This window comes from Geotrypetes seraphini, chromosome 15 (genome assembly GCF_902459505.1).
Source record: "Geotrypetes seraphini chromosome 15, aGeoSer1.1, whole genome shotgun sequence".
Taxonomy (NCBI): Eukaryota; Metazoa; Chordata; class Amphibia; order Gymnophiona; family Dermophiidae; genus Geotrypetes; species Geotrypetes seraphini.
The window spans coordinates 70,256,072-70,281,011 of record NC_047098.1 but is presented as its reverse complement, the minus strand read 5'-3'; the positions used below and the strand labels follow the sequence as shown (position 1 = coordinate 70,281,011).

At 42.9% G+C, this 24,940-nt stretch overlaps 2 protein-coding genes across 4 annotated transcripts in view; both read right to left on the bottom strand.

The window, feature by feature from the left end:
• SGSM2 (small G protein signaling modulator 2) overlaps positions 1-2,422 on the bottom strand; it is a 278,910-nt gene extending 276,488 nt beyond the window's left edge. For all 3 annotated transcript variants that reach the window (XM_033921351.1, XM_033921352.1, XM_033921353.1), the window contains exon 1: positions 2,341-2,422. In XM_033921351.1, coding sequence (XP_033777242.1) covers positions 2,341-2,397 — 57 coding nt within the window. In that variant the 5' untranslated portion in view covers positions 2,398-2,422. The remainder of the gene's footprint in view (positions 1-2,340) is intronic.
• A 13,169-nt stretch (positions 2,423-15,591) lies between these two features.
• The window catches only part of STYXL1 (serine/threonine/tyrosine interacting like 1), a 66,428-nt gene continuing 57,079 nt past the window's right edge, over positions 15,592-24,940 (bottom strand). The window contains exon 9 of the mRNA XM_033921357.1: positions 15,592-16,018. Within this exon, the coding sequence (XP_033777248.1) occupies positions 15,887-16,018 (132 nt within the window). The 3' untranslated portion in view covers positions 15,592-15,886. The remainder of the gene's footprint in view (positions 16,019-24,940) is intronic.

Below are 24,940 nucleotides of genomic sequence, written 5' to 3'. Positions count from 1 at the left end.
GGGGAAGCCACTGCTTGCCCTGTATTGGTAGCATAGAATATTGCTACTCCTTGGGTTTTGGCCAGGTACTAGTGACCTGGATTGGCCACCATGAGAATGGGCTACTGGGCTTGATGGACCATTGGTCTGACCCAGTAAGGGTTTTCTTATGTTCTTATTAAGCAAAAATTCCCTTGGAGGGGACATTAAGTTTCTTAATGTATTAATCTAGACTGGGAGAGGAGAAACAAGATGGCCGCGTTGTAGAGAGGACGCTGAGTTGCGCTCTCCTGCAAAATAAAAATTCCTACCTCTTATCGGGTTTATTCCGTTGCTGACATGCCGAAAAGACGAGGCAGAGCGGCTGCTTCAGCCCGGCAGACGGGATCTGCCTCAACGAGGCAGGAGGAAATAACTCGCTTCTTCACATCTTCGCCCCAGGGCGTGCCGGCTGAGCCGAATCGGAGAGAGATTTCGGCTCTCGGGAGCGAAGTCTCGCTCAGCCCCGCGGGACCTCCATCTCCTCTGCAGCCGCGAGACTGGGGAATAGAGGCGGTTCCACAGGGACGGATGGCGTCGCCGATGGAGCTGGAGGGCTTGCCTAACCCTCAAGTGCTCTCGGCAGGAACAACTATATCGGAGGAGGTGGCTGATAATTCAGCAAGTGAAAGACAAGCTTCAACAGTCCTTCCATTGGTAAGACCTGCTGAAATAACTTTAGAGTCTATTTGGACTGTGTTAGACTCTTTGTACAAATTATGTGCAGGAACCCTTCCTCAGGTGACTCTTCAAGAAAGCAGATTGGACAAATTACAGGAGGAATTGAAGGATCAGGAAGGGAAGGTTAAAAATTTGGATCAGAAAATTCAAAGTTTACAAGCTTCTCAGACTGTTATACTGCAGGATAGACTACTCTACACTAGGAAAATGGAAAACTTTGAAAATTATATGAAAATGCTGAATTTAAGAATTCTTAATTTCCCAAAGGTGTTAACAACACCTCCTAAGGAAATGTTTTATAAATTCTTGAGAGAAATGTTTAAATATCCTGAAGCCGGACTACCTCCTTTACATAGAATATATTATTTGCCACCATCAAAACAGAAAAACTCAGGTCCAGAAGTTTCTTCCGAACTTCCCAAACCTTTGAATTTAACAGAAGCCCTTGAAACTTCAGTGGATGAAGTAATTTGTCGTACTACGCTTGTGGTGGCGTTTGTTTTTCAACAAGACAAAGAGGCACTTCTTAGACTGTTTTTTAGGTTGAAAGAAGTGACCTTTTTGGACAGTAAGATCAGTATGTTTCCAGACGTCTCAAAAGCAACTCAGACCAGACGGAAGAGGTTCCTTGAACTGAAACAGTTTGTAATACAGTTGGGGGCCAAATACCAATTGAGATACCCTTGTAAATGTAAGATCCTTTTGGATCAACATTCATACATATTCTTTGAACCCTCACAATTACAATTTTTTCTCGAAGGAAAGGGAATAACAACTTCAAATATCTCTGAAGGGAATGTAGGATCAATCCCATAGTAATGTAAGAAGAAGATGTACTCTACAAATATGGTTTATTGAATTAATTCAGTATATATCTCTCATAATGTGAATTGTTTCTCCTCCAGAACCCAGAATGTGGACTAATTTAAGAGCGAAATTTTGTTTAATTATGAAATGGACAGTATCCAGATATATTTTTCCTTTTTAAAAAATATGTGGAAGTTCTCTCTTTACTTTCTTATACAAGCAATGTATATGTATCTATATATAAAATGATAAAAAAAAAAAATCTAGACTGGGTATTGAAATACAGTAAATACAGCCAAGGGGGGAATTAGGTCTACTAAAAATTAAAAGTATTCTAGGAAGAGGGTTAATGGTTTAAAAAAGTACAAGCCGTTTAGCAGTAATGTCAAACCTTCTGTGGAAAAGAGCTTGAAATCAAGCTGTCTAAAGATGTCCTACCTTGAAGTTTCAAAGAGCTACTAAAACACAAAAAGCCAAGTGAAATTTATGAATGCAGAAAGGATTTTTCTCTCCAAAGTTGTCACCTAAGAGAAAAATATGGCATTTCAAAGATATGAACAAGGGCATTTGCCATGGAAAATAATTCCCCATTTCTGTACGAATCCGAACCAAATCCATTCCCAGAACCGTTACCTCAATGTCCTCAACCCAGGATGACACCTCAGAGCCGGTGCAGCCGCTGATCAAGGGCCATCCTCCCGCCCTAATCAACGACAGCGTTGAAACCCCCCCAACCTGAGCAAACTTGGGACTTCAGCCTGAGGAAAAGAACGCCTCACAGAGCAACAAGTCTGCAGCGCGAAGCCGCATTTGGCGCCCTCGCCTCGCGCTCACCTCCTTTTTCACGTTCCACAGCAGCTTCTCTTTCACGCTGTCATCGGAGCAGCTCATGGCGGCGCGAGCAGCTGAAGTCGGGCACCAGAGCCGAGCCCGACGGCGGTGCGGCTCGCGGCTGACGTCATCGCGGGCACTGACTGATCGCTTCAGCGCGCGAGCTGGCTGCTTGGCATCTGCTTGCGGAGCGTTGCAGCCGGTCCCAAGGAAATGCAACCAGATAGACAGCCTGCACTGGAAGCAAGGCTTGGTTGCACGTCGAGATGACACGGGGACAAATTTGCCCATCTCTTTTTCTGCATTTCAAATTATAAGTGTGTGGTTAAAAAGGCAGACTTTGCAGTGTGGCACAGTGCTTAAAGCTACAGTTGTTCAAACCTATGCTGCTCCTTGGGACTCTGGGCAAGTCCTTTTACTAGGGCGCACTAATCAATTTAACGCGTGCTAAATGCTAAGGCGCCCATAGAATATAATGGGTGCCTTAGCGGTTAGCGCGCCTTAGTAGTCCCCCATTGCCCCAGATAAATTAGATAAATTGTGAGCCCACCGGGAAAGACAGGGAAAAATGCTTGAGTACCTGATTCATGTAAATTCATGTAAACTGTTCTGAACTCCCTACATTCGGGCCTCTTCTCCCCAGAAATGGGCCATATCGCCTTAACCCCTCTAGTGAAAAAACCCGACCTCGACCCTTCCACACCATCCAGCTATCGCCCAATAGCAAATATCCCTCTCCTAACTAAGTTGCTCGAGACCATCATATCGATCCAACTCTCATCCTATTTAGAGAAATTTTCCATTCTCCTACCTTACCAATATGGCTTTCGCCCCAATTTCAGCACCGAATCCCTACTGACCTCCCTAATCTCCAAGGTTCAACAACTTCACTCCCGCAACAAGTTCGCCGTCCTCCTGCAATTCGATCTTTCTGCCGCTTTCGACGTTGTTCACCACGATATTCTAATCTACCAACTCTCCGAGATCGGCATCACCTCTACAGTCCTTGATTTGTTCTCAAAATTCCTCCACTCCCGATCCTACATTGTCAACAGGAATGGCACCTCATCCTTCCCCTGGATACCAATCTGTGGAGTCCCACAAGGATCACCTTTATCTCCTATCCTTTTCAACATTTATATGACCTCTCTAAAACTCCTCCATCTATCCCCCCTTGAAACAATATACACCTATGCTGTTGACATCCTCGTCCTTCTCGAGACCGACTCGAACCTCACTAATCTCTCAGAGAACATATCCTCTTGTATCTTGAACCTCCAATCCTGGGCCCACACCGTCCAAATGAATCCAAGACTAAACTACTCTGGCTCGGCCCAAATTTAGCTCAGCTACCCACCTCAATCCCACTGCCCTCTGGCTCCACTCTGCAGCTCGAATTCTCCAGCAAGGTCCTGGGCGTCATCATTGACTCTACATTGTCCTTCAATGACCACCTCAACTCCCTGGTAAAAAAATGCTACTTCATCCTACACATGCTGAGGAAAGTAAGATCCTGCTTCCACCAAAAACATTTTGCCGTTCTCGTCCAATCCATCATCCTCTCCAGACTAGACTACTGCAATTCTATCTTCATAAGCCTAACAAAGAAAAACCTTCACAGACTCCAACGGATCCAAAATGCCGCGGCCAAGCTTATCTTTGCAAAAAGTAAATTCGATCACGTCTCACCGCTCCTTTCCAAGCTTCATTGGCTCCCGATAATTTCCAGAGTTCACTTCAAATGCATCTGCCTAACTTTCAAGATCCTCCACGGCATCCTTCCTCCTTTAATTCCACTTTCTTGGAATTCCTCAAATCTTAATACCACCAGATCTACCCAAAAACTGAAATTATCCTTCCCCTCATTAAAAGGCATTTCCCACCCAGGAAAACTGGGGACTTCCCTCTCCTTCAGATTCGAGCTCTGGAACAACCTTACCTCCCCTCTTCTAAACCTGAGTGCTCTTCAACCCTTCCGTAAACATCTGAAAACCTGGCTCTTCTCCAAAACCTAACACTCCTCCCTCTTCTGACATCCTAGCCCTCTAACATTCTTCTCCCCTCTGATCTTCATCTAGCCCTTCCTTGGAGTTCCTTTCTCATTACAATTCCTGTAAACCGTGCCGAGCTCCACAACTATGGAGATGGTGCGGTATACAAACCCAAGGTTTAGTTTAGTTTAGTTTAGTACTTGGGATAACAGTATAGAAAACTGAATAAATAAATACAACTTGCAGAGACAGTGATGATTGTTGGGAGCAAGGGGTATGGATGAGAGTGGTTATAGGAAGAAGAAGTATGTCTTTAGTTTCTTCCTGAAGTTAAGGTATGTGGTGGGTTGTCTTAGTTGTACTGGCATTTTCTTCCAAATGTAGGGAGTTTAGTATTAAAAGGGGGCCTCAAACATCTTTACGCCATATTTTTTTGAAGTGCTCTTCAACTGCAAACCGCCAAACAACGTTCCTACTCCTTCATACCGATCCTCTAGAATTGACTGCCCCTGCAGATAAGATCCCTTGAAGAACTCCTAAACTCTATAAAAGCGCACCTGACCATAAGACGAACCCTAGATTTAGAGGAGGAAAACAAGAAAAAAGGCTCTGCGTAGGACCAAATTCAGATTCCACATCGGACATGGCAGTCATAAGGGAGGCCACAGCCTCCCAGCTCCCCTCAAGAACCGGACAACGTCCAGGTGAGATGCCAGAGAACTCCTGAACAAAGAGGGACCTAAACAGAAAATTCTCGCAAGCAGGACACGGAGTAAAGAGACCACCATACCCTTCCTGAGGCCAGCCTGCAAGAAGTCCAGAACATGAGCCACTGGGTCCACCTGAACCCCTGTACACCAAGCCTGAATGCACTTCCAGGCTTTCGCATAGGCTGATACAATAATAATAATAATAATAATAATTTATTTTTATATACTGTCAGACCAGGAATGGTTCTAGGCAGTTCACAACAAGTAAAAACTGAACATGCAGTGAAAGATACAATTCAAAAATAAAAATACATCAGATAGTAAAAACAATGATTTTCTAAAATACAAATAGGAAGAAGCTCCTAGCATAATTTTTCCAAACCAAACATTCAATTTAGCAGCCTGAAAAGAGAGGGTTCTCTCAAGATACCACTTATAGCGACATATGGGAAGGGTATGTGAACAAATGAATTCTACGTGTAAACTTATTTGAATGATTCAAAGAAAATTGGGAAACAAGGTAGCCTGGCGACATGCCAAAGATTGATTTATAAGAAATACAGTACAAGCAAATTTAAATGAAACTCTGGCCTCAATCGGCAACCAGTGAAGTTTCTGATAATATGGAGTAATATGCTCCCATTTTTTCAGACCAAAAATCAGTCGAACTGCAGTGTTTTGAATCACTCTCAATTTTTTTTAAAGATTTTCTTGTAGGCACCCAGATAAATGATATTGCAATAGGCAAGAATACTTAAAACAGACGACTGCACTAACAAATGGAATGAAACTTCGTCAAAATATTTCTTAATGGTGCGAAGTTTCCAAAGCACCGAGAAACATTTCTTGAATAATAGATCAGTATGCTGTTCCAAAGTAAGGTGTCTATCCAAAGTAACTCTCAATATTTTTATAGACTGTTCTATAGTATAATCAAGACCATTCAGATGTATCCTTGTTTCTTTGATCTTATCATTAGGAGTTGCAAGAAAAAATTTAGTTTTTTCTGGATTTAATTTCAATTTAAAAGCAATCATCCAAAGTTCAATCTGATTCAGAATGGTTGCTAAAAAATTTGTAATCTCGACTGTCACACAAGTTAACAGGATGACTATAGTGATGTCATCCACATAAATATAAAACCTAAGATTTAAATTTTGCAACAGGTTTCCCAGTGAAGTAAGTTGATTTCCGCTTGTTCTGAAGGAGCGTAGCGATAACTGCAGAGGAATAACCCCTGGCCTTCAAGGTCTCTCACTCAAGCGCCAGGCCATAAGACCAAAGCGATCCAATCCTGAAGTGCAATCAGGCCCTGTGTGAGTAACCTCCAATGGCAAGGAATACACAGACCTCTCTCTGAGCTCAACATCACAAGGTTTGCGTACCAAAGTCTTCTGGGCCAGACCGGAGCCACAAGGATCACCAGACCCCTGTGAGAGGACACCTGGCGCAGCACACGCCCTATCATGGGCCATGGGGAAAAGACGTACAGAAGTTCCTCTTCGGGCCAAGGTTGAAGCAGAGCATTGATTCCTTCTCTGCCGACCTCTCATCGGCGGCTGAAGAACCTGTCTGCCTTCCTGTTCTTTGAAGATGCCATCAGATCGAAGGTGGGACGACCCCAGCGATGCATTATAGCCTCGAACGCTAGCCCGGACAGGGACCATTCTCCCTGGTCCCAAACCTGACGACTGAGAAAATCTGCCTGAACGTTATCTACGCCGGCCACATGAGCCACGGACAAAGCTGACAGATAACGCTCCACCCAAGCAAAGAGCCTCTAAGCCCAGCAGGGGACTCCTCGAGCCCCCTTGATGGCTGACATAGGCAACAGCCGTCGCATTGGCTGAGAACACATGGACGGCCTTCCGGTAGAGATGCCTTTAAATTCTCAGCAGAGCTAACCAGATCGCTCGCAGCTCCATTCGATTGATCGACCATCTGCTCTCCCTTGCGTTCCAGAGCTTAACTATACTCTGAGTGAAAAAAATTTCCTCCTATTGATTTTAAAAATTATTTCCTCGTAACTTCATCAAGTGTCCCCTAGTCTTTGAAATTTTTGACAGAGTGAAATGTAAATGTATTTACCATTCCGTCTTTCCAAATTGATCCACAGTGCCTCTTCCTTGCAGATCCTGCAATTGTGTGGTATTTCTTAGTTCTACTTCAATAAAAATACTTAGTTTCTTAGTTCTACTTCAATAAAAATACTTATTCACTCTTTAATAATATCAAAAATTGACTACTGCAATGCTCTATTTATTAATATCACGCAGAAAGAAAAAAGAAGACTGCAGTTAATACAGAATACGGCCATAAAATTAATTTATAATGCGAAAAAATACGACCATGTTTCCCCATTACTAAAAGATGCTCACTGGCTACCAATCAGCCATAGGATAACGTTTAAAATAATGCTTCTCATTTTTAAAACTTTAGCAACTAATGAACCACAATTTATTTCTAGATCATTAATCCCTTACAAAACCCAACGCTCACTTCGATCATCTGATCAAAATCTACTTTCCATATCCTCCTTGAAAATTATAGGGACTAGGAGAGCAGACATGTTCACAGTAATGGGACCACAATGGTGGAATGCGCTTCCTCAGTATATTAGAATTGAACACGACATCGTAACATTTAAAAAACTTTTAAAAACCTATTTATTCAACGACGCTTTTAGCACTTGAAATTTATTTGTTTTAGGGACTCTTCTTAAATTGTGCTTTGGATTTTAAACCCCTTACCTTTTGTTTTTACCTTTTTTACCAAACCCAAGATTGTAACTTTTTAATTCCTTTCCTCCCATCTCAAGTATGTACTTTATGTAATTTTTGGTTAATATGTTAGTTTCTTTGTTTCTTTACCTGGATTATGTACATCGCCTAGCAATTTTAATAGGCGATCCATCAAATGTTTAATAAACTTGAAACTTATTAATATGATTTTTAACATATAACGCTACTCCCCCTCCTTCTCTTCCCACCCTGTCTTTCTTAAACAGACAGCCCGGTATAACTACATCCCAGTCATGGTTCACCATGAACCACATCTCTGTGATCGCCACTATATCCAACTCATCTTCTTCCATCACAGCTTCTAGATCCAGAATCTTGTTTCCCATACTTCGAGCATTAGTATATACTGCTTTCCAGACATTGCCCCCTTTTTCCATCTGAGTAGAGCAGTGTCTCTCAAACTTTTTTGACCTGGGGCACACTAAAGGTAGTGGTCACAGCTCAAGGCACCCAGAAGTAACATAAGAACTGCCTTCTCCGGATCAGACCTTCGGTCCATCAAGTCCGGCGATCCGCACACGCGGAGGCCCTGCCAGGTGTACACCTGGCGTAATTTATAGTCCATCAAATCCTTATATGCCTCTCTTAAGGAGATATGCATCTAGTTTGCTCTTGAAGCCTAGGATGGTCGATTCTGTCATAATCTCCTCTGGGAGAGCATTCCAGGTGTCAACCACTCTCTGAGTAAAGCAGAACTTCCTGACATTAGTCCTGAACCTGTCCCCCCTCAGCTTCATTACATGTCCTCTAGTCCGTGTCAAATTGGACAATGTAAATAATCTTCTCTGCTCTATTTTGTCGATTCCTTTCAGTATTTTGAAGGTCTCGATCATATCCCCACGCAGTCTCCTTTTCTCAAGGGAGAACAATCCTAGTGTTATAAGTCTGTCCTCGTATTCCAGTTTCTCCATACCCTTCACCAGTTTTGTTGCTCGTCTCTGCACCCTCTCCAGCAGCTTTATATCCTTCTTTAGGTAGGGGGACCAATGTTGGACACAGTATTCCAAGTGTGCATGGACGTCGCCATGAAAACATCACGCGCATGCATGACATCATCACCCTGACATCCACACATGCACAGAGGCCCTCCAGACAGGCCCTGAAATGCCAGTAGGGCGTGCCAGTAGGGAAGTCTAACAAATATCAACTGAGTACCCCCAACCACAGACCTCCCAAACTTCACCCTAGACCCACCCAAGCTCTTCCCCAGATCTCGCCCCCTTTACTATTAGTAATGCAATTTTATCCATTCATTTTTCATATACACACAATATACACAGCAGATATAAATTCTCAAAACTGACACATTTCAATCATTATATTGTATTAGCAGCATTTTTTTTTCCAGTGCTGAGGTGTTGTCTTGCTGTGTCGGAGAGAAAAGCAATGGATAAGGCCCTGGAAACATAGCTAAAAGCACAGAAAAATAAAATCATTTTCCCTACCTTGTCTGGTGATTTTATTTTTCTGTGCTTTTAGCTATGTTTCCAGGGCCTTATCCATTGCTTTTCTCTCCGACACAGCAAGACAACACCTCAGCACTGGAAAAAAAATGCTGCTAATACAGCTGGACCTGACGGCAGCTTTCGACCTAGTTGACCATAACATACTTCTCCAAATTTTGGACACTATAGGCATCTCAGACAAAGTATACTCATGGTTTGAAGGCTTCTTAAAATCCAGATCATACAAAGTAAAAGCAGACAAAGAAAAATCCAACCCGTGGTCCAACCCCTGTGGAGTCCCACAAGATTCTCCTCTTTCCCCTATACTCTTCAACCTATATAAAGCCTCTCTCGGCGTGTACTTGAACAAACAAGGTATAACCTCTTACAGCTACGCTGATGACATCACCATCCTCATACCCTTTGACCAACCAAAGCTAGCAATGACAGACACACTACACCGAACACTAGCTACAGTTACGACGTGGATGGAAAATCACAAACTGAAACTCAACCCAGACAAAATTAAATTCATCCTCCTAGAAAATAACAAAGCCCCTTCCACTACCAACTTAGTAATCAACTCTAACAATTACCCCCTACAAACCTCCCTAAAACTACTTGGAATGACTATTGACAGGGGCTGCACCATGCAACCCCAAATAAACAAAACGATACAGAAATCGTTCACAGTCATGAGGAACCTTAGACAAGTCCGAAAATTCTTCGAAAGATCACAATTTTTGCTTCTAGTACAATCACTAATCCTCAGCATACTTGATTACTACAACATCCTCTACCTCCCCTGCCCGGCAATAATGATTAAACAACTACAAACAATTCAAAATACAGCTTTGAGACTCGTCTACTCTTTGAAGAAATATGATCACATCACGGAGGCATACATCGACTCACACTAGCTCCCAATCCAAGAAAGAATACAATTCAAATTTTACTGTATACTATTTAAAACTATTAACGGGAACAGCACAACCTACCTAAACAACCGCTTTATCCAAACTACCTCTACCAGGCATAGAAAAACACACACCCCTTTCACTCACCCCACAATTAAGGAAGTAAAACAGAAAAAACTTTACGACGGCCTACTAGCCACTCCAAGCAGCAAGACTAGATAACCAAATATCCATCCTACTGACATCAACCCCTGACTACAAGAGGTTCAGAAAAGACATAAAAACTTTACTCTTCAAGAAATCCCTGAGAAAAGCCTAATACCATGAACACCTCACCTATCCCTGATCCTACCTTTCCCTCTCTCAGAAACTATCTCTGATCTAACTTTGTAACCCTTCCCTCCACAACTCTTACTGTAATCCGCTTTGAACCGAAAGGTAATAGCGGAATAGAAATCTGTAATGTAATGTAATTTATTTAACATTCAATATTTCCATTTTTCTGCTTTCTTCTCAAAATCTACTTTTCCATGTCTTCCCTTCCTATCTCTCTCTCCTTCCCTTCCTATTTCCATGGTCTGACATCTCTCTCCTTCTTTCCCCCCTTCCCAGTCTGGCATCTCTCTTTACTACTATTAATATTATTTCTATAGCACTACCAGACTCCCCTCCTTCCCTTCTATTCCCTGGTCTGGTATCTCTCTCTTCCTTTAGTCATATCTCCCCCCCCCCAGTGTAACATTTCTCTTTCCATTCCTCCTTTCTGCCCCCTGCAGACCATCTCCCTTCCCCCCTCCCAGCCCAACATTTATCCCTCCTTTCCACCAGTCCAACATTTTTTTCTCTCTTCCTCCTGCATGCTTCTCCTCTGGTCCTCCTTCCCTCCCCCAATCAACATCTCTCTCTCTCTCCCTCCATGAGTCCATCTTTTCAGTCTCTGCCCTCTCCCCCTTCCCCAGAGTGTAACATTTCTTATTCCCTCCTTTCTGTCCTCCCCATCCATCTCGCCCTCTCCATGAGTCCAACACTTTCTTCCTCCTACATGCTTTCTCTCTCTGATCTTGCCTCTTCCCTCGAGTGGCATCCCTCCTTCCCACCCCCCAACCCAACATGTTCTCTCTCTATACACCATCTCACCCTCCCCTCAAGTGTGTAGCACCTTTCCTTTCCCTCCCTTTCTTCCAGGTCCAGCAACACCTCTTCTCCACTTCCTTTTACATCCCTCCTGTTCAGCAGTACCCTTTCCCTCCTCCCCCTGTCCAGCAGTACCCTTTCTCCCTCCCTCCTCCCCCTATCCAGCAGTACCCCTTCTCCCTTCCCTCCTCCCCTGTCCAGCAGTATCCCTTCTCCCTTCCTTTCTTCCCTGTTCAGCATACCTCTCCTCTATCTAGGTTAGTGGCTGCTCACTGTGTGGTTTTAACTTCAGCACACAGCTACCGCTAGAAGTAGTTTAGCCGCAGTTTCATCAGGCAGCCTCGGGGCCTTTGCTAGGCCCGAATTGGGCCAGCCTAGCAAAGGGCCCGAGGCTGCCTGATGAAACTGCGGCTAAACTACTGCTAATGGCAGCTGTGTGCCGAAGTTAAAACCACCCAGAGCTTAACCAGATTTCAGTAGCTACACTTTTTGTTCAAATAGCTTTAGAATCTGACACAGATTAGTTGTTGAAGATATTTTTTAATTTAAAGATAAAGAGTTTATGAATTACAAGATTAGAATGTACCCAGATGTATCTAGAGTGAATCCAAAAAAGAGGAAACAATTTTCTATTTTGTGACCTCAGGTTCTAAAATTGGGGGCAACATTTGTGCTTAGATTTCCTTGTAAATGTTTAGTTAATTTTCAGGAAACTAGATATGTATTTTTTGAGTCTTCACAATTGTCAAGATTTATTTCTGGTAAAGATGTGATCACTGCTAGTAACTCTGTTAACCTACAAGTAGAAGGCTCGTAATATGAGGATGGACTAGGTGATATTCAGGTTCACTTGTCTGTTTTCCTAATAATGATATAACTATGAATATTCCAATTTATTTTAAAGCTCTCTCCTTTATATTGTGAACTAACAGTACAAAAGGGGAAAATTTCTATTTGTCTTGTATTTCGTTTTGATGCTTGTTTTATTTGTAACTGTTTAATATGAATGATTTTGGTGATCATGAAACTGTAAACTTTAATAAAATTAAAAAAAAAAAAAAGAACCACACAGAGCTGTTGCTGCTGGTCCGGGGATGTGGAGAGAAGTTGAAGGCAGGAGGCAGGAGTCCTGAAAGACACTCGACAGAAGGCAGGAGTCCTGGAAAGCAGGAGGTAGGAAGGCATGAGTCGAAGGCAGGAGTCCTGGAAGACACTCGTCCAAAAGTCAGTCCCGGTAGAAGTCACCTGACACAGGTGCCGGAGCCGTGGCACACTTAAAATCTCAGAAGGCACAGTAGTGTGCCGTGGCACACAGTTTGTGATACATTGGTGTAGAGGTATCAGTGATTTACTTACCTGAGGGCTTATACTCACCTGGGACTTTGATCACCCAGCCCCATTGCTTTTAGTTTAAAATCCTCTTCAGTAGATTAGCCAGTCTGCTGCTGAAGACACTTTTTCCCTTTTTTGATAGATACATACCATCCCTGCTCAGCAATCCTGGAAAAATCATCCCATGGTCCAGGAAGCCAAAACATTCTCGACGACACTACCTGCATAGCCACGCATTCATAGAAACATAGAATATGATGGCAGAAAAGGGCCATCAGCCCAACAAGTCTGCCCACTCGAATAACCCACCCCCCTAAGCACTTCCTCGAAGTGAACCCACATGTTTATCCCATTTATTCTTAAAATCGAGCACGTTGTTGGCCTCTACTACCTGAAGTGGAAGATCATTCCAACGATTAACCACCCTTTCGGTGAAGAAATACTTCCTAATGTCACCATGAAATCTCCCACCCCTGATTTTTAGCGGTTGCCCTCTTGTCGCCGTAAGTCCTGTAAGGAAAAAGATGTCTTCTTCCACCTCCATATGGCCAGTAACATCTTTGAACGTCTCTATCATGTCTCCCCTCTCTCTACGTTCCTCGAGAGAGTATAGCTGCAACTTACCTAGACGTTCTTCACATGGGAGATCCTTGAGTCATGAGACCATCCTAGTGGCCAATCTCTGAACCGACTCCATTCTCAGCACATCCTTTTGATAATGTGGCCTCCAAAATTGAATACAGTATTCCAGATGTGGTCTCACCATGGACCTGCAAAGCGGCATTACCACTTCGGGCTTTCGGCTGACGAAACTTCTCCGGATGCAACCCAGCATTTGTCTAGCCTTGGATGAAGCTTTCTCCACTTGATTGGCAGCCTTCATATCTTCACTAATGATTACTCCCAGGTCCCGTTCTATAACAGTTCTAGTTAAGGTCTCACCGTTCAGACTGTAGGTTCTGCAAGGGTTTCCACTACCAAGGTGCATAACTTTACACTTCTTGCCATTAAAGCTCAGCTGCCAAATAGTAGACCATTGCTCCAGTAAAAGTAGGTCCTGTGTCATAGTGTTGGGTACGGTACCTCCGCCCACTACATTGCATAATTTAGCGTCATTGGCAAATAATGCAATTTTACCCTGAAGTCCCTGAGGCAGATCTCGTATGAAGATATTAAATAGGATTTGACCCAGGACCGAGCCCTGCGGTACTCCATTGAACACCTCCAATGTTTCGGAGGGAGTACCTTTTACCACCACCCTTTGAAGTCTGCCACTGAGCCAGTCTTTAACCCATGCAGTTAATGTTTCTTCTAGTCCCAACGAGCTCATCTTGTTCAATAATCTACGGTGTGGGACACTATCAAAAGCCTTACTGAAGGCTCCAGGATGTGAGCTCCAGGATGTGAGCTTCTCTGCTCTAGCCTTTACCCTCAACAGGGAGGATGGACGAGAATACCACTTGCACACCTGACTGCTTCACCTTCTCTCCCATTACCAGGAAGTCAATTTTGATATATTCGCAGGGGTACCTGGCAGTATTATTAGTGCCAACTTGGATGAGTAGCATTGGATAACAGTCATCAAGCTTGTTGATTCTCAGCAAGCTCTTTGTAACATCTTGGATTTTGGCATTAGGCAGACAGCATACCTCCCAGGACATTATGTCTAGTCTGCAGATGGATGCTTCTGTACCCCTCAGAAGGGAATCACCAACTACCACTACCTTACGCCTCCTAGTGGTCACAGATCCAGTAATATTTTGGGATTTCAAGCTTTTGGTCCTTCCTCTCCCTGGGATGCTTTCATCTCCTCAATTTCCAGGGCAGTATACTGATTCTTCTGTTCAAGGACGGGTGGAGTCATAGTACCAATCTTGCAGGTTTCCATAATTTGAGTGCAGCTGTCTTCCCTCAGCACAGTCTCTTCTTCCCCACTGCTGGAAATCTTTGATGCCTCATGAATCATTTCATCTATGTACCTCTCCATTCTCATGGATGCTTCTGCCTTGCCAGTTCCTTTACTTCCTTCATGAGGGATTGAAGCTGAAGACAGCTTGCACATGGAACCACTCCCTCTTCCTGGGTAACATTTTCTGTCTGCACAGAGACAGAAGCTGTAACCTGAGCAGCAGCTTTGGTGACACAATGTTTCCTAGCCATACTGTGGTTGCAGAAGTACCTACACCTGGATGAAAAAAGAAAGAGCAGAAAAATCTTACCAAAGCAATGCCCTGTTCCTGATTGGCAGAAGAACCTATAAATCAAAATCACCGCCTTGGGGTGGGTGGAAGGGAATTAATATCAGAGACTTTCCTCAACAGTTATCTGTGCCCTAATATGATCTTATGCCCTGAAATTCAACCTAAAATACTTATCTAGACTAAAACTTTTTTGTATGAATCCCTAACAGAGACTCTAAAGGCTACACTATTGCCAAACTGATTTTACTGAGGTAAAAAAAGAGAACTCCAATGAAATAACCTGAAACCCAAGTTTACTTTTTCCAAGTGTGAATGTCAGCAGGCAAGCTATTCCAATGAATGCTTCTTCTCCTTAGCAGAGCAGATCTTCCCTCAGAGGCAGACAATAGTTAATAGGTTGCTCTGAAAACTATCTTTAATGCTGATCCTCTACAACCTCTCTCTTAGAACCAGGTTTACTAAGGGTTAGGCACTAGGCCAGCATTCCGCCCCTCAAGGGTCACCTGTGGAGTGTGATCTCTAAGAAAGTCCTCAGAGTTCAGTCAATACACAGTGCTCAGGTGGGAGAATTAAAGAGGGAATGATAAGTATTCTTCCTGAATAGATCATAGCTTGGTATACCTACAGTATACCCAGCCATGGTTTTCTGTGAATCAACATTAAATCCAACCCAGCCTCTTCTATGACATGTTACAAATGAAACACTGAAACCCATTTCTATGGAAATGTTTATTATGATGAAAAAGAAATGAAGAGCACTTTAATAAACATATGACAAAAGCAGAAGCTATCAGAATTGAAAGTCAAAGATATCCATCTCAGGCCACTGGAAGGAAAGGGAAATCCAGAAAAAGTGTTCTTTCACAGGGCTTCTTTCTTTTTCTCTCAGCAATTCATGGTGAAATGCCAAGTAATATACTACAGTGTCTAATAAAAACTGAGTTCTTACAAAGCACATAACAAAGATCATTTTTTGCTATCTGTACTATTGGGTATTTGCTGAGATGTTCCAAGGACATCAGTAATTTGGGTCAGATATATCTGTGACGGCTACCCTGTGAATTTGCATCTCCCAGTCAGACAGCTGCTTCACAAACCCACGATTTGGTCTCATGTTGTTTCTGCATTTCTGGACATGATTCCAAGCCGCCTACAAATCAACCCACAGAAACATTACAAATGATGCCAAAAAGAGCCAAAAAAACATTGCTTGTTCAGTCTGTTTAAGGCTGCAACTATCACTTTGTGCAAGTTTCCCTTAGAGAAGGAATTCTCAACTCAGTTCCCAGGATATGTGAGAGACAGAGGTGCATGTTGCAAATTTATCTCATGCAGATTCACTGTGGATATCCTGGCTGGAGGTATCTTAAGGACTAGCTTACAGTGTCTGGCTTATTGATTTATTATAAATCTCACAAACTGCAGTATTTTTCCTATTTACTTATGTGCATATGTTACTGTTATACTGACCTTTAGAGCAAATATATTTCATTACTGCATCATAGTGCTTTACCTGGCCCATACCTTATTTATTTATTTATTTGATTTTCTAGTCCGTCCTTCTAAAAGAGCCCAGAACAGATTACATAATCAAGGTTAGCGACAAGGTATGCATAGTCTTCATTTCTATACCTGGTGGTGGTTAGTTGCTAAGTTAGCAGGAAACCTGACAGGTTAGATTAGATTTATATAGTAGTGAGACAATTTCTATACACAGCATTACAGCAATAAGACAATTGGTAAAACATTTTATCAATCTGACACATATTGTATCCCCTTATTACAGCCATAGCAGTCTTCCTCATTCATACTTATCCTCTTACTACAGCCAAAGCCCCTGGGCTCTACCTAGAACATAAAAGTTGCCATACTGGAACAGAGTAAAGATCCATCAAGCCCAGTATCCTGTTTCCAACATTGGACAACCCAAATCACAAGTACCTGGCAAAATACCTAATCTACATCTATCCTCTTATTTATTTATATTTTTTATTTTAAAAATTTCTTCTCCGCTTAATGCCTAAGTGGACTAGAATAAAACAGACATAATCAACTACATACATAATCTTATTACAGTTGTAGCACTCTACTTCTCCCATACCCATTCCTTTACTAGTCATAGTGCTCTCTATCTTACCTATATCCGTTCTACAGTCATAGTACTTACGCTCTATCTCAGCCATACCCAGGGATGGCCCTATCAGGTCAACTGAGGCGGAGGACTGGGGTAGCATTTTTTAGGGGATGGCACTCTTCCATCTTCTGTGGTATGGCATCTCACCCACTCTCAGAGTGCTCCTGCCTCAGTCCAGAATTATATATTCTCTCAATCAGTCCATCCACGCCCCACCCGCCAACAGTGAATCACACACTGCCTGCAGCTGACACCGTGGCCTTCTCTCTATCCTATCTTGCCTTTCTGATGTACTTTCTGTTCCTACAGAGGCAAGACAAGGTAGAGAGAAGTCCCTGGAGTTGATGACAGGCAGTACACTCCTCCCTCTGTATTCGCAGTGGTTAGGGGTGGAACATAACCACGAATACGTAAAAACCGCAAATAACTTTTTATATGATATTTGCAGTTTTTTGTAACAGCCACTGTTATTATTATTGAAATCGTGAATAACAAACAATGGTCATATTCGCGATTTTGGGGGAAAACACAGTTATTTATTGCATAACAATATTTATTGCATAACAATACAGTAGTGTACAGTAATAATAATATTATCACAACAAGGTAAAAAAAAAGTTTAATACTGGAATACCTGTACTGTATACAATAATAAAAAAAAATACTCAGGCAGTGTCTTCATCCTCATCGTCCTTTACAAGTATTGCATGAGGAGGAGACGAAGAGGATAAGTGAGCACCAGGGGCCTCCTCAGGCAGTGGAAGTGGGTCTTCAGTAGAAGGAAGACAAAGAGACGAAGGGGATGCCTCCTCATGGGTGGAAGAGGTGGATGGAAAGGCAGTGGATGGAGTGGCAGTGACTCTTGATATCTTTTGGAAATACATTGTGATTTCTAACTGGCTCTTCTGCTTCTTCATTTCTTTATATATATTCGTGTATGTAGACATTGCTGCTTCTGCTAACTCCTTAACCTTCAATGCATGTACCATGAATGGGTCGATGTCATAGAAAAAGTTCATCACACCACTGAACCTGCGTAGGCCGTCTGTAATATTGTCCAATGTAAACTTGTCTTCTAGCACTTCTTCTATCCTTCCTCCTCTTCATCTGGTATTGCCTCTCCTTCGGGAGCAGTCAGGTCAATTAGGTAATCTTTTTTTTTTTTTTTTAATTCTTTATTCATTTTTAAAACTTTCATCAAGTGTACAACGTATCATAATAAACACAATTAATCAGAGCACTTGCATATCTTATCATTATAATCTAAACATACAAATGTAACCCTCTCCCCACCCTCCCTCAAATCTTTACATTCATAATAAGAAACCTATATTTGTATCCCTCCCCCCTCCCATTACTATTTGTTGTATGACTAATAGAAAAATGGCATTTAATCATGACAAAAAGACGTTAATGGCTCCCAAATTTTAATAAAATTATTATAATTTCCATTTTGTATCGCTATTGATCTTTCCATTCTATATATGTGGCATAATGAATTCCACCAAAAATTAAAGTTTAACCTAGTATGATCTTTCCAGTTATTAGTAATATGTTGGATGGCAACTCCAGTCATGATCATTAAAAGTTTATTATTACTCGATAATATCTGACTCTTTTTTCTCATACACATTCCAAATATCACAGTATCATAAGATAACGCTACATGGTTTTCCAATAAACAATTTATTTGATCCCAGATTGAGTTCCAAAAGGCTAAGATATGGGGGACAGAAGAATAAAAGATGGTCCAAAGTCCCTATCTCCAATTTACAATGCCAGCATTTATTGGACAAGGAACTATTTAACTTTTGTAATCTAACTGGGGTCCAAAAAGCTCTATGTAACAAAAAAAAAAACAACTTTGTCTCATAGATGCTGACATTGTACATCTCATTCTCCAAGACCAAATTTGTGGCCATTGAGATGCTGAAATCTGATGCTTAATCTCAATGCTCCAAATATCCCTCAGACCATTTTTAGTTTTTTTTTGACCAAATCACTAATAGATTTATACCACTGTGCGGCCTGGTGACCCAGAAAGTCCTCCTGAAAACATAAGAATTTCAAACTGGACTGAGTATTAAGATTTTTCCATTCAGGGAACCCAGCCTGAATGGCCTGCTTCAATTGCAACCAGCGAAAACATTGTGATTTATGAATCCCAAATTTGTGTTGCAATTGTGTAAAATCCAGCAATTTACCATTAGATATGACATCATTTAAATTTCTAATTCCTGCAATTATCCAATGTTTCCAGACGATCTTGAAACTGCCAATTTGAATCTTGGCGTTTAGCCATATGGACTGATTAGTTGATTTATTGATAGGGATAGCTGTTAAGTTACTAACAAATCTTAAGGTTTTCCATGTATCCATTAAAATTCTATTTTCTTTGTATAATCTGGGCATTTTGATACTGAGAACAAGAGAAAGATGTAAAGGAAACATTAGGTAATCTATTGTTAATTTGTTGGATCTGGTGTCTATTAAGTCTTGAATATCCTCCATATCCATATCTTCAAAGCCTCCCCCACCCACCTGCTTTGCCAAGTCTTCCATAATTTCTTGTACTGGCTCTATGGTGATGACAGTGGGTTCCCTTTTTACACATTCAGGCCAAAGATTCTTCCAGCACAAGTTCACTGTCTCTGGCTTGACAGCTTTCACCACTCTTTCAATAATATTGATGGCATAGGCAATAGTGAAGTCCTTCCACTTTTTCATGATGCTCTTCACGTTGGGGCCTTCATCCATCACATGGGCAATCCTCTCCCATGAATACCGTGTGTAGTATGCTTGAATGTCATTACCCCCCTGGTCGAGAGGCTGGATGAGAGATGTGTTGGAGGGCATGTAGACGATCTCAACACCCTCAATGTGGAACTCATGTGGGTCTGGGTGTCCAGGGGCATTGTCCAATACCAACAAAACCTTGAATTCCATTCCTTCATTGACCAGGTATTTTCTTACTTCAGGCACAAAACAATGATGAAGTCACTCTAGAAACACAGCTCTGGTTGTCCAAGCCTTCTTGTTGCTCATCCAGTAAACAGGCAGCTGGAACTTATCTTTTCCCTTCAAGGCTCGGGGGTTTGTGGCTTTATAAATCAGTGTTGGTTTCATCATATGGCCTACCGCATTTGCACAAAGCTGCATGGTTAATCTATCTCTTGCAGCCTTGAAACCTGGTGCTCAGTTATCCTCTTTGCTAATGAAAGTCCTCTGTGGCATTTTCTTCCAAAAGAGAGCAGTTTCATCGGCATTGAATGCCTGCTCAGGTTTAAGAACATAAGAAACTGCCTCCGCTGAGTCAGACCAGAGGTCCATCGCGCCCAGCGGCCCGCTCCTGCAGTGGCCCATCAGGCCCATTGCCTGAGCAGTGGTCCTTGACTATTTTTATAACCTATCTCTACTCCTATCCCTATCCTTAATCCTTATCTGTACCCCTCAATTCCCTTGTTCTCTAGGAACCTATCCAAACCTTCTTTGAAGCCATGTAACTTGTTCTGGCCTATCACAGCTTCTGGAAGTGCGTTCCACATATCCACCACCCTCTGGGTGAAAAAGTACTTCCTAGCGTTTGTTCTAAACCTGTCCCCTTTCAATTTCTCCGAGTGCCCCCTTGTACTTGTGCTTCCCCATAATCTGAAAAATCTGTCCCTGTCCACTTTTTCTATGCCCTTCAGGATCTTGAAGGTTTCTATCATATCTCCTCTAAGTCTCCGCTTCTCAAGGGAGAATAGCCCCAGCCTTTTTAGCCTGTCAGTATATGAGAGGTTTTCCATACCCTTTATCAGTTTAGTTGCTCTTCTCTGGACTCCCTCGAGTACTACCATGTCTTTCTTGAGGTGCGGTGACCAATACTGGACACAGTACTCCAGATGCGGGCGCACCATTGCGCGATAAAGTGGCAGGATGACTTCCTTCGTCCTGGCCGTGATGCTTCTTAATGATTCCAAGCATTTTGTTTGCTTTCCTTGAGGCTGTGGCGCATTGTGCCGATGCCTTCAGTGTTGTGTCAACCATTACTCCCAGGTCTCTTTCAAGGTTACTTACCCCCAACAGTGATCCCCCATTTTGTAGCTGAACATCGGGTTCTTTTTTCCTACATGCATGACCTTACACTTCCCTATGTTAAAGCTCATTTGCCACTTTTTGGCCCACTCTTCCAGTGTCGTCAGATCCTTTTGGAGATTTTCGCAGTCTTCCGTTGTTTCAACCCTGCTGTATAGTTTGGTGTCGTCTGCAAATTTAATGATCTCGCATTTTGTTCCCGCCTCCAGGTCATTTATAAATATATTGAAAAGGAGCGGTCCCAACACCGACCCCTGCGGCACCCCGCTCGTGACCCATTTCCAATCTGAATAGTGACCCTTCACTCCAACCTTCTGTTTTCTGCCTGCCAGCCAGTTTTTGATCCATCGGTGTACCTCCCCTTGTACCCCGTGGTTCCATAGTTTCTTAAGCAGTCTTTTGTGTGGTACCTTGTCGAAGGCCTTTTGGAGGTCAAGGTAAATGATGTCTATGGGTTCCCCTTTATCTACCTGTCTGTTCACCCCTTCATCTACCTGTCTGTTCACCCCTTCAAAGAAGTGTAATAAGATAGTGAGGCATGACCTACCCTTGCAGAAGCCATGCTGACTTGATTTAAGCTGTCCATTGGTTTCGATGTGTTCACAGATACTGTCCTTGATCAGCGCTTCCATCATCTTTCCCGGGACCGAGGTCAAGCTCACCGGCCTGTAGTTTCCCGGGTCGCCCCTCGAACCCTTCTTGAAGATTGGTGTGACATTTGTTATTTTCCAGTCCTCTGGGATCTCTCCAGTTTTTAAGGATAGGTTGCATATTTGTCGAAGTGGCTCTGCTATTTCGTTCCTCAGTTCCTTGAGTACTCTTGGGTGAAAGCCGTCTGGACCTGGTGATTTGTCGCTCTTTAGCCCGTCTATCTGCCTGAGGACATCCTCTTGGCTTACCTCTAGTTGGGCCAGCTTATCTTCCTGATCTCCATTTACGATCTCTTCTGGCTCCGGAATGTTGGTTGTGTCCTCCCTCGTGAAGACTGACGTGAAGAACTCATTTAACTTGTCAGCCATCTCTTTTTCCTCTTTTACCACCCCCTTTCTGTCTCCATCGTCCAAGGGTCCCACTTCCTCCCTTGCTGGTTGCTTCCCCTTAACGTATCTGAAGAACGATTTGAAGTTTGTTGCTTCCCCCGCTAATTTCTCTTCATATTCTCTTTTTGCTTTCCTAACCACTAGGTGGCACTCTTTCTGGTGTTTTTTATGCTCCTTTAGGTTGTCCTTTGATTGATCCTTCTTCCATTTGTTGAACGATGTTTTCTTGTCACTTATCGCAACAAAGTTGATGGAACACTAATAGTGTATATAATGTAATTTTAATCAAGGGAAAAAAGACCTCAAAATACCCCTATATTGTGTTCAATGAAGTCACAACTATTTTGGGGTTAGGTATCATCATAGGTCAAAAACCCTTGAATTTTTATATATTTTTCTAATTTTAATTAATTTTAATCTTTAAAATATTTTTTATTTTATCAATATAATAAGTATCAATTTTCTATTTGAGTTTTTCTATTTTTCTTCTTAACAAATGAGCATTCAGGTGACCAGCAACTGTAAGTCTAATACCATAATAACCATTTTGCTTGTATTTAGAAAATGATTAGCACTTATCTTAAATAACCCAACGGAGGCCCCATCCGTTTCGCACTTATGGGCTTCTTCAGGGGTAATGAAAAGGCTCATTGATTTGCCAGTTAAACTTTCTTTTTGCTCAAAGATCTGCAATGATATATGTCACCATTCATTTCTTTGCTCGATCCTTGTACCGTACTCTGCCTGATCACTTCCTCAGGTAGCGCATTCCAAGTGTCCACGACCCTTTGTGTGAAAAAAAACTTCCTTGCATTTGTTTTGAACCTATCTCCCTTCAGTTTCTCCGAATGCCCCCTCGTACCTGTTGTCCCCTTCAGCCTGAAGAATCTGTCCCTATCCACCCTCTCTATGCCCCTCATGATCTTGAAGGTCTCTATCATATCTCCCCTGAGCCTCCTTTTTTCCAGAGAGAAGAGCCCCAGCCTATCCAACCTCTCGGCGTATTGGCAGTATTCCAGCCCTCTTACCAGTTTCGTTGCTCTCCTTTGGACTCTCTCAAGTACTGCCATGTCCTTCTTGAGGTACGGCGACCAATATTGAACGCAGTATTCCAGATGTGGACGCACCATCGCTCGATACAATGGCATGATGACTTCCCGCGTCCTGGTCGTTATGCCCCTCTTTATGATGCCCAGCATCCTGTTGGCTTTTTTTGAGGCTGCTGCGCACTGTGCAGATGGCTTCAGTGATGCATCCACCAGCACACCCAAGTCTCTCTCAAGACTGCTGTCTCCCAACAATGCCCCCCCCCCAATTTGTAGTTGAACAGCGGGTTCTTTTTCCCTATATGCATGACCTTGCATTTTTCCACGTTAAAGCGCATTTGCCATTTGTTTACCCAGTCTTTCAGCTTGTCCAGGTCCCTTTGCAGGTCCTCACACTCCTCCCTGGACCTAACTCTGCCGCACAGTTTGGTATCGTCTGCAAATTTTATAACCTCGCACTTTGCCTCCTTTTCCAGGTCATTGATAAATATGTTGAAGAGTAACGGCCCCAGCACCGATCCCTGTGGCACACCGCTCGTGACTCCCCGCCAGTCAGAGTATTGTCCCTTTTCTCCGACCCTCTGCAGTCTACCCGACAACCAGTGCTCGATCCATCTGTGCACATCCCCTCCCACCCCGTGGTTCCACAGCTTCCTAAGCAGCCTTTCATGTGGCACCTTGTCAAAAGCTTTTTGAAAATCGAGGTAAATGATGTCTATAGGTTCCCCATTGTCCACCCGACTGCTTATTCCCTCAAAGAAGTACAGAAGGTTCGTTAAGCATGACCTTCCCTTACAGAATCCATGCTGGCTTGTTCCCAGTAGGCCATTTCTCTCGATGTGCTCGCAAATACCGTCCTTGATCATAGCTTCCACCATCTTCCCTATAATTGAAGTCAGGCTCACCGGCCTGTAGTTCCCGGGGTCACCCCTCGATCCCTTCTTGAAGATAGGTGTGACATTCGCCAATTTCCAGTCCTCTGGTACCTCTCCAGTTTTCAAGGATAGGTTGCAAACATGCTGGATTGTGCCCGCTATTTCTTGTCTTAGTTCCTTCAGAACCCTTGGGTGGATCCCGTCTGGGCCCGGCGATTTGCCGCATTTTAACCTGTCTATCTGTTTGAGGACATCCTCAACCACGTTACTTCAGTGCTAGCATCGGTTCACTGGCTACCTATTAAGAAGTGTTACATCTTCAAAGCCCTTGTCCTGGCATTCAAAACCTTCAAGAAACTGATACCAGGTTATATGACTCCCAAGCTACCAATCTATAACCCAAGCCAACTATTAAGATCCCAGAATGAAAAACGGCTGTCCTTACCCCCTGAATGCGCCCTCAAAACAGAATCAACCTGCAAGCATGCCTACTCGCGCTTCATGCCCAAACTCTGGAATCTCATCCCCCCATCCATTAGAGAACTGGACAACTTAGTATGATTCCATACTGGGTTCTGTGGATGACGTTACCCACCTGCTTGTCCTTGGAGTACAGTAGTTCTGTGTGGAGCTGCTATTATAGCATTTGTGTTCAGCACACATCATTCCTGCACCTAAATTTTAGCACCATTACTTAATTTACCCCAATGTGTGTACACGTATATTTTATAAAATATGCATATACATAGAAACATGATGACAGAAACTGGTTGGCGGGCAGGAAACAGAGGGTAGGTGTAAAGGGCCACTACTCGGAGGGTCACGAGTGGTGTCCCGCAGGGCTTGGTGCTCGGGCCGCTGCTATTTAATATATTCATAAATGATCTAGAAACAGGGACG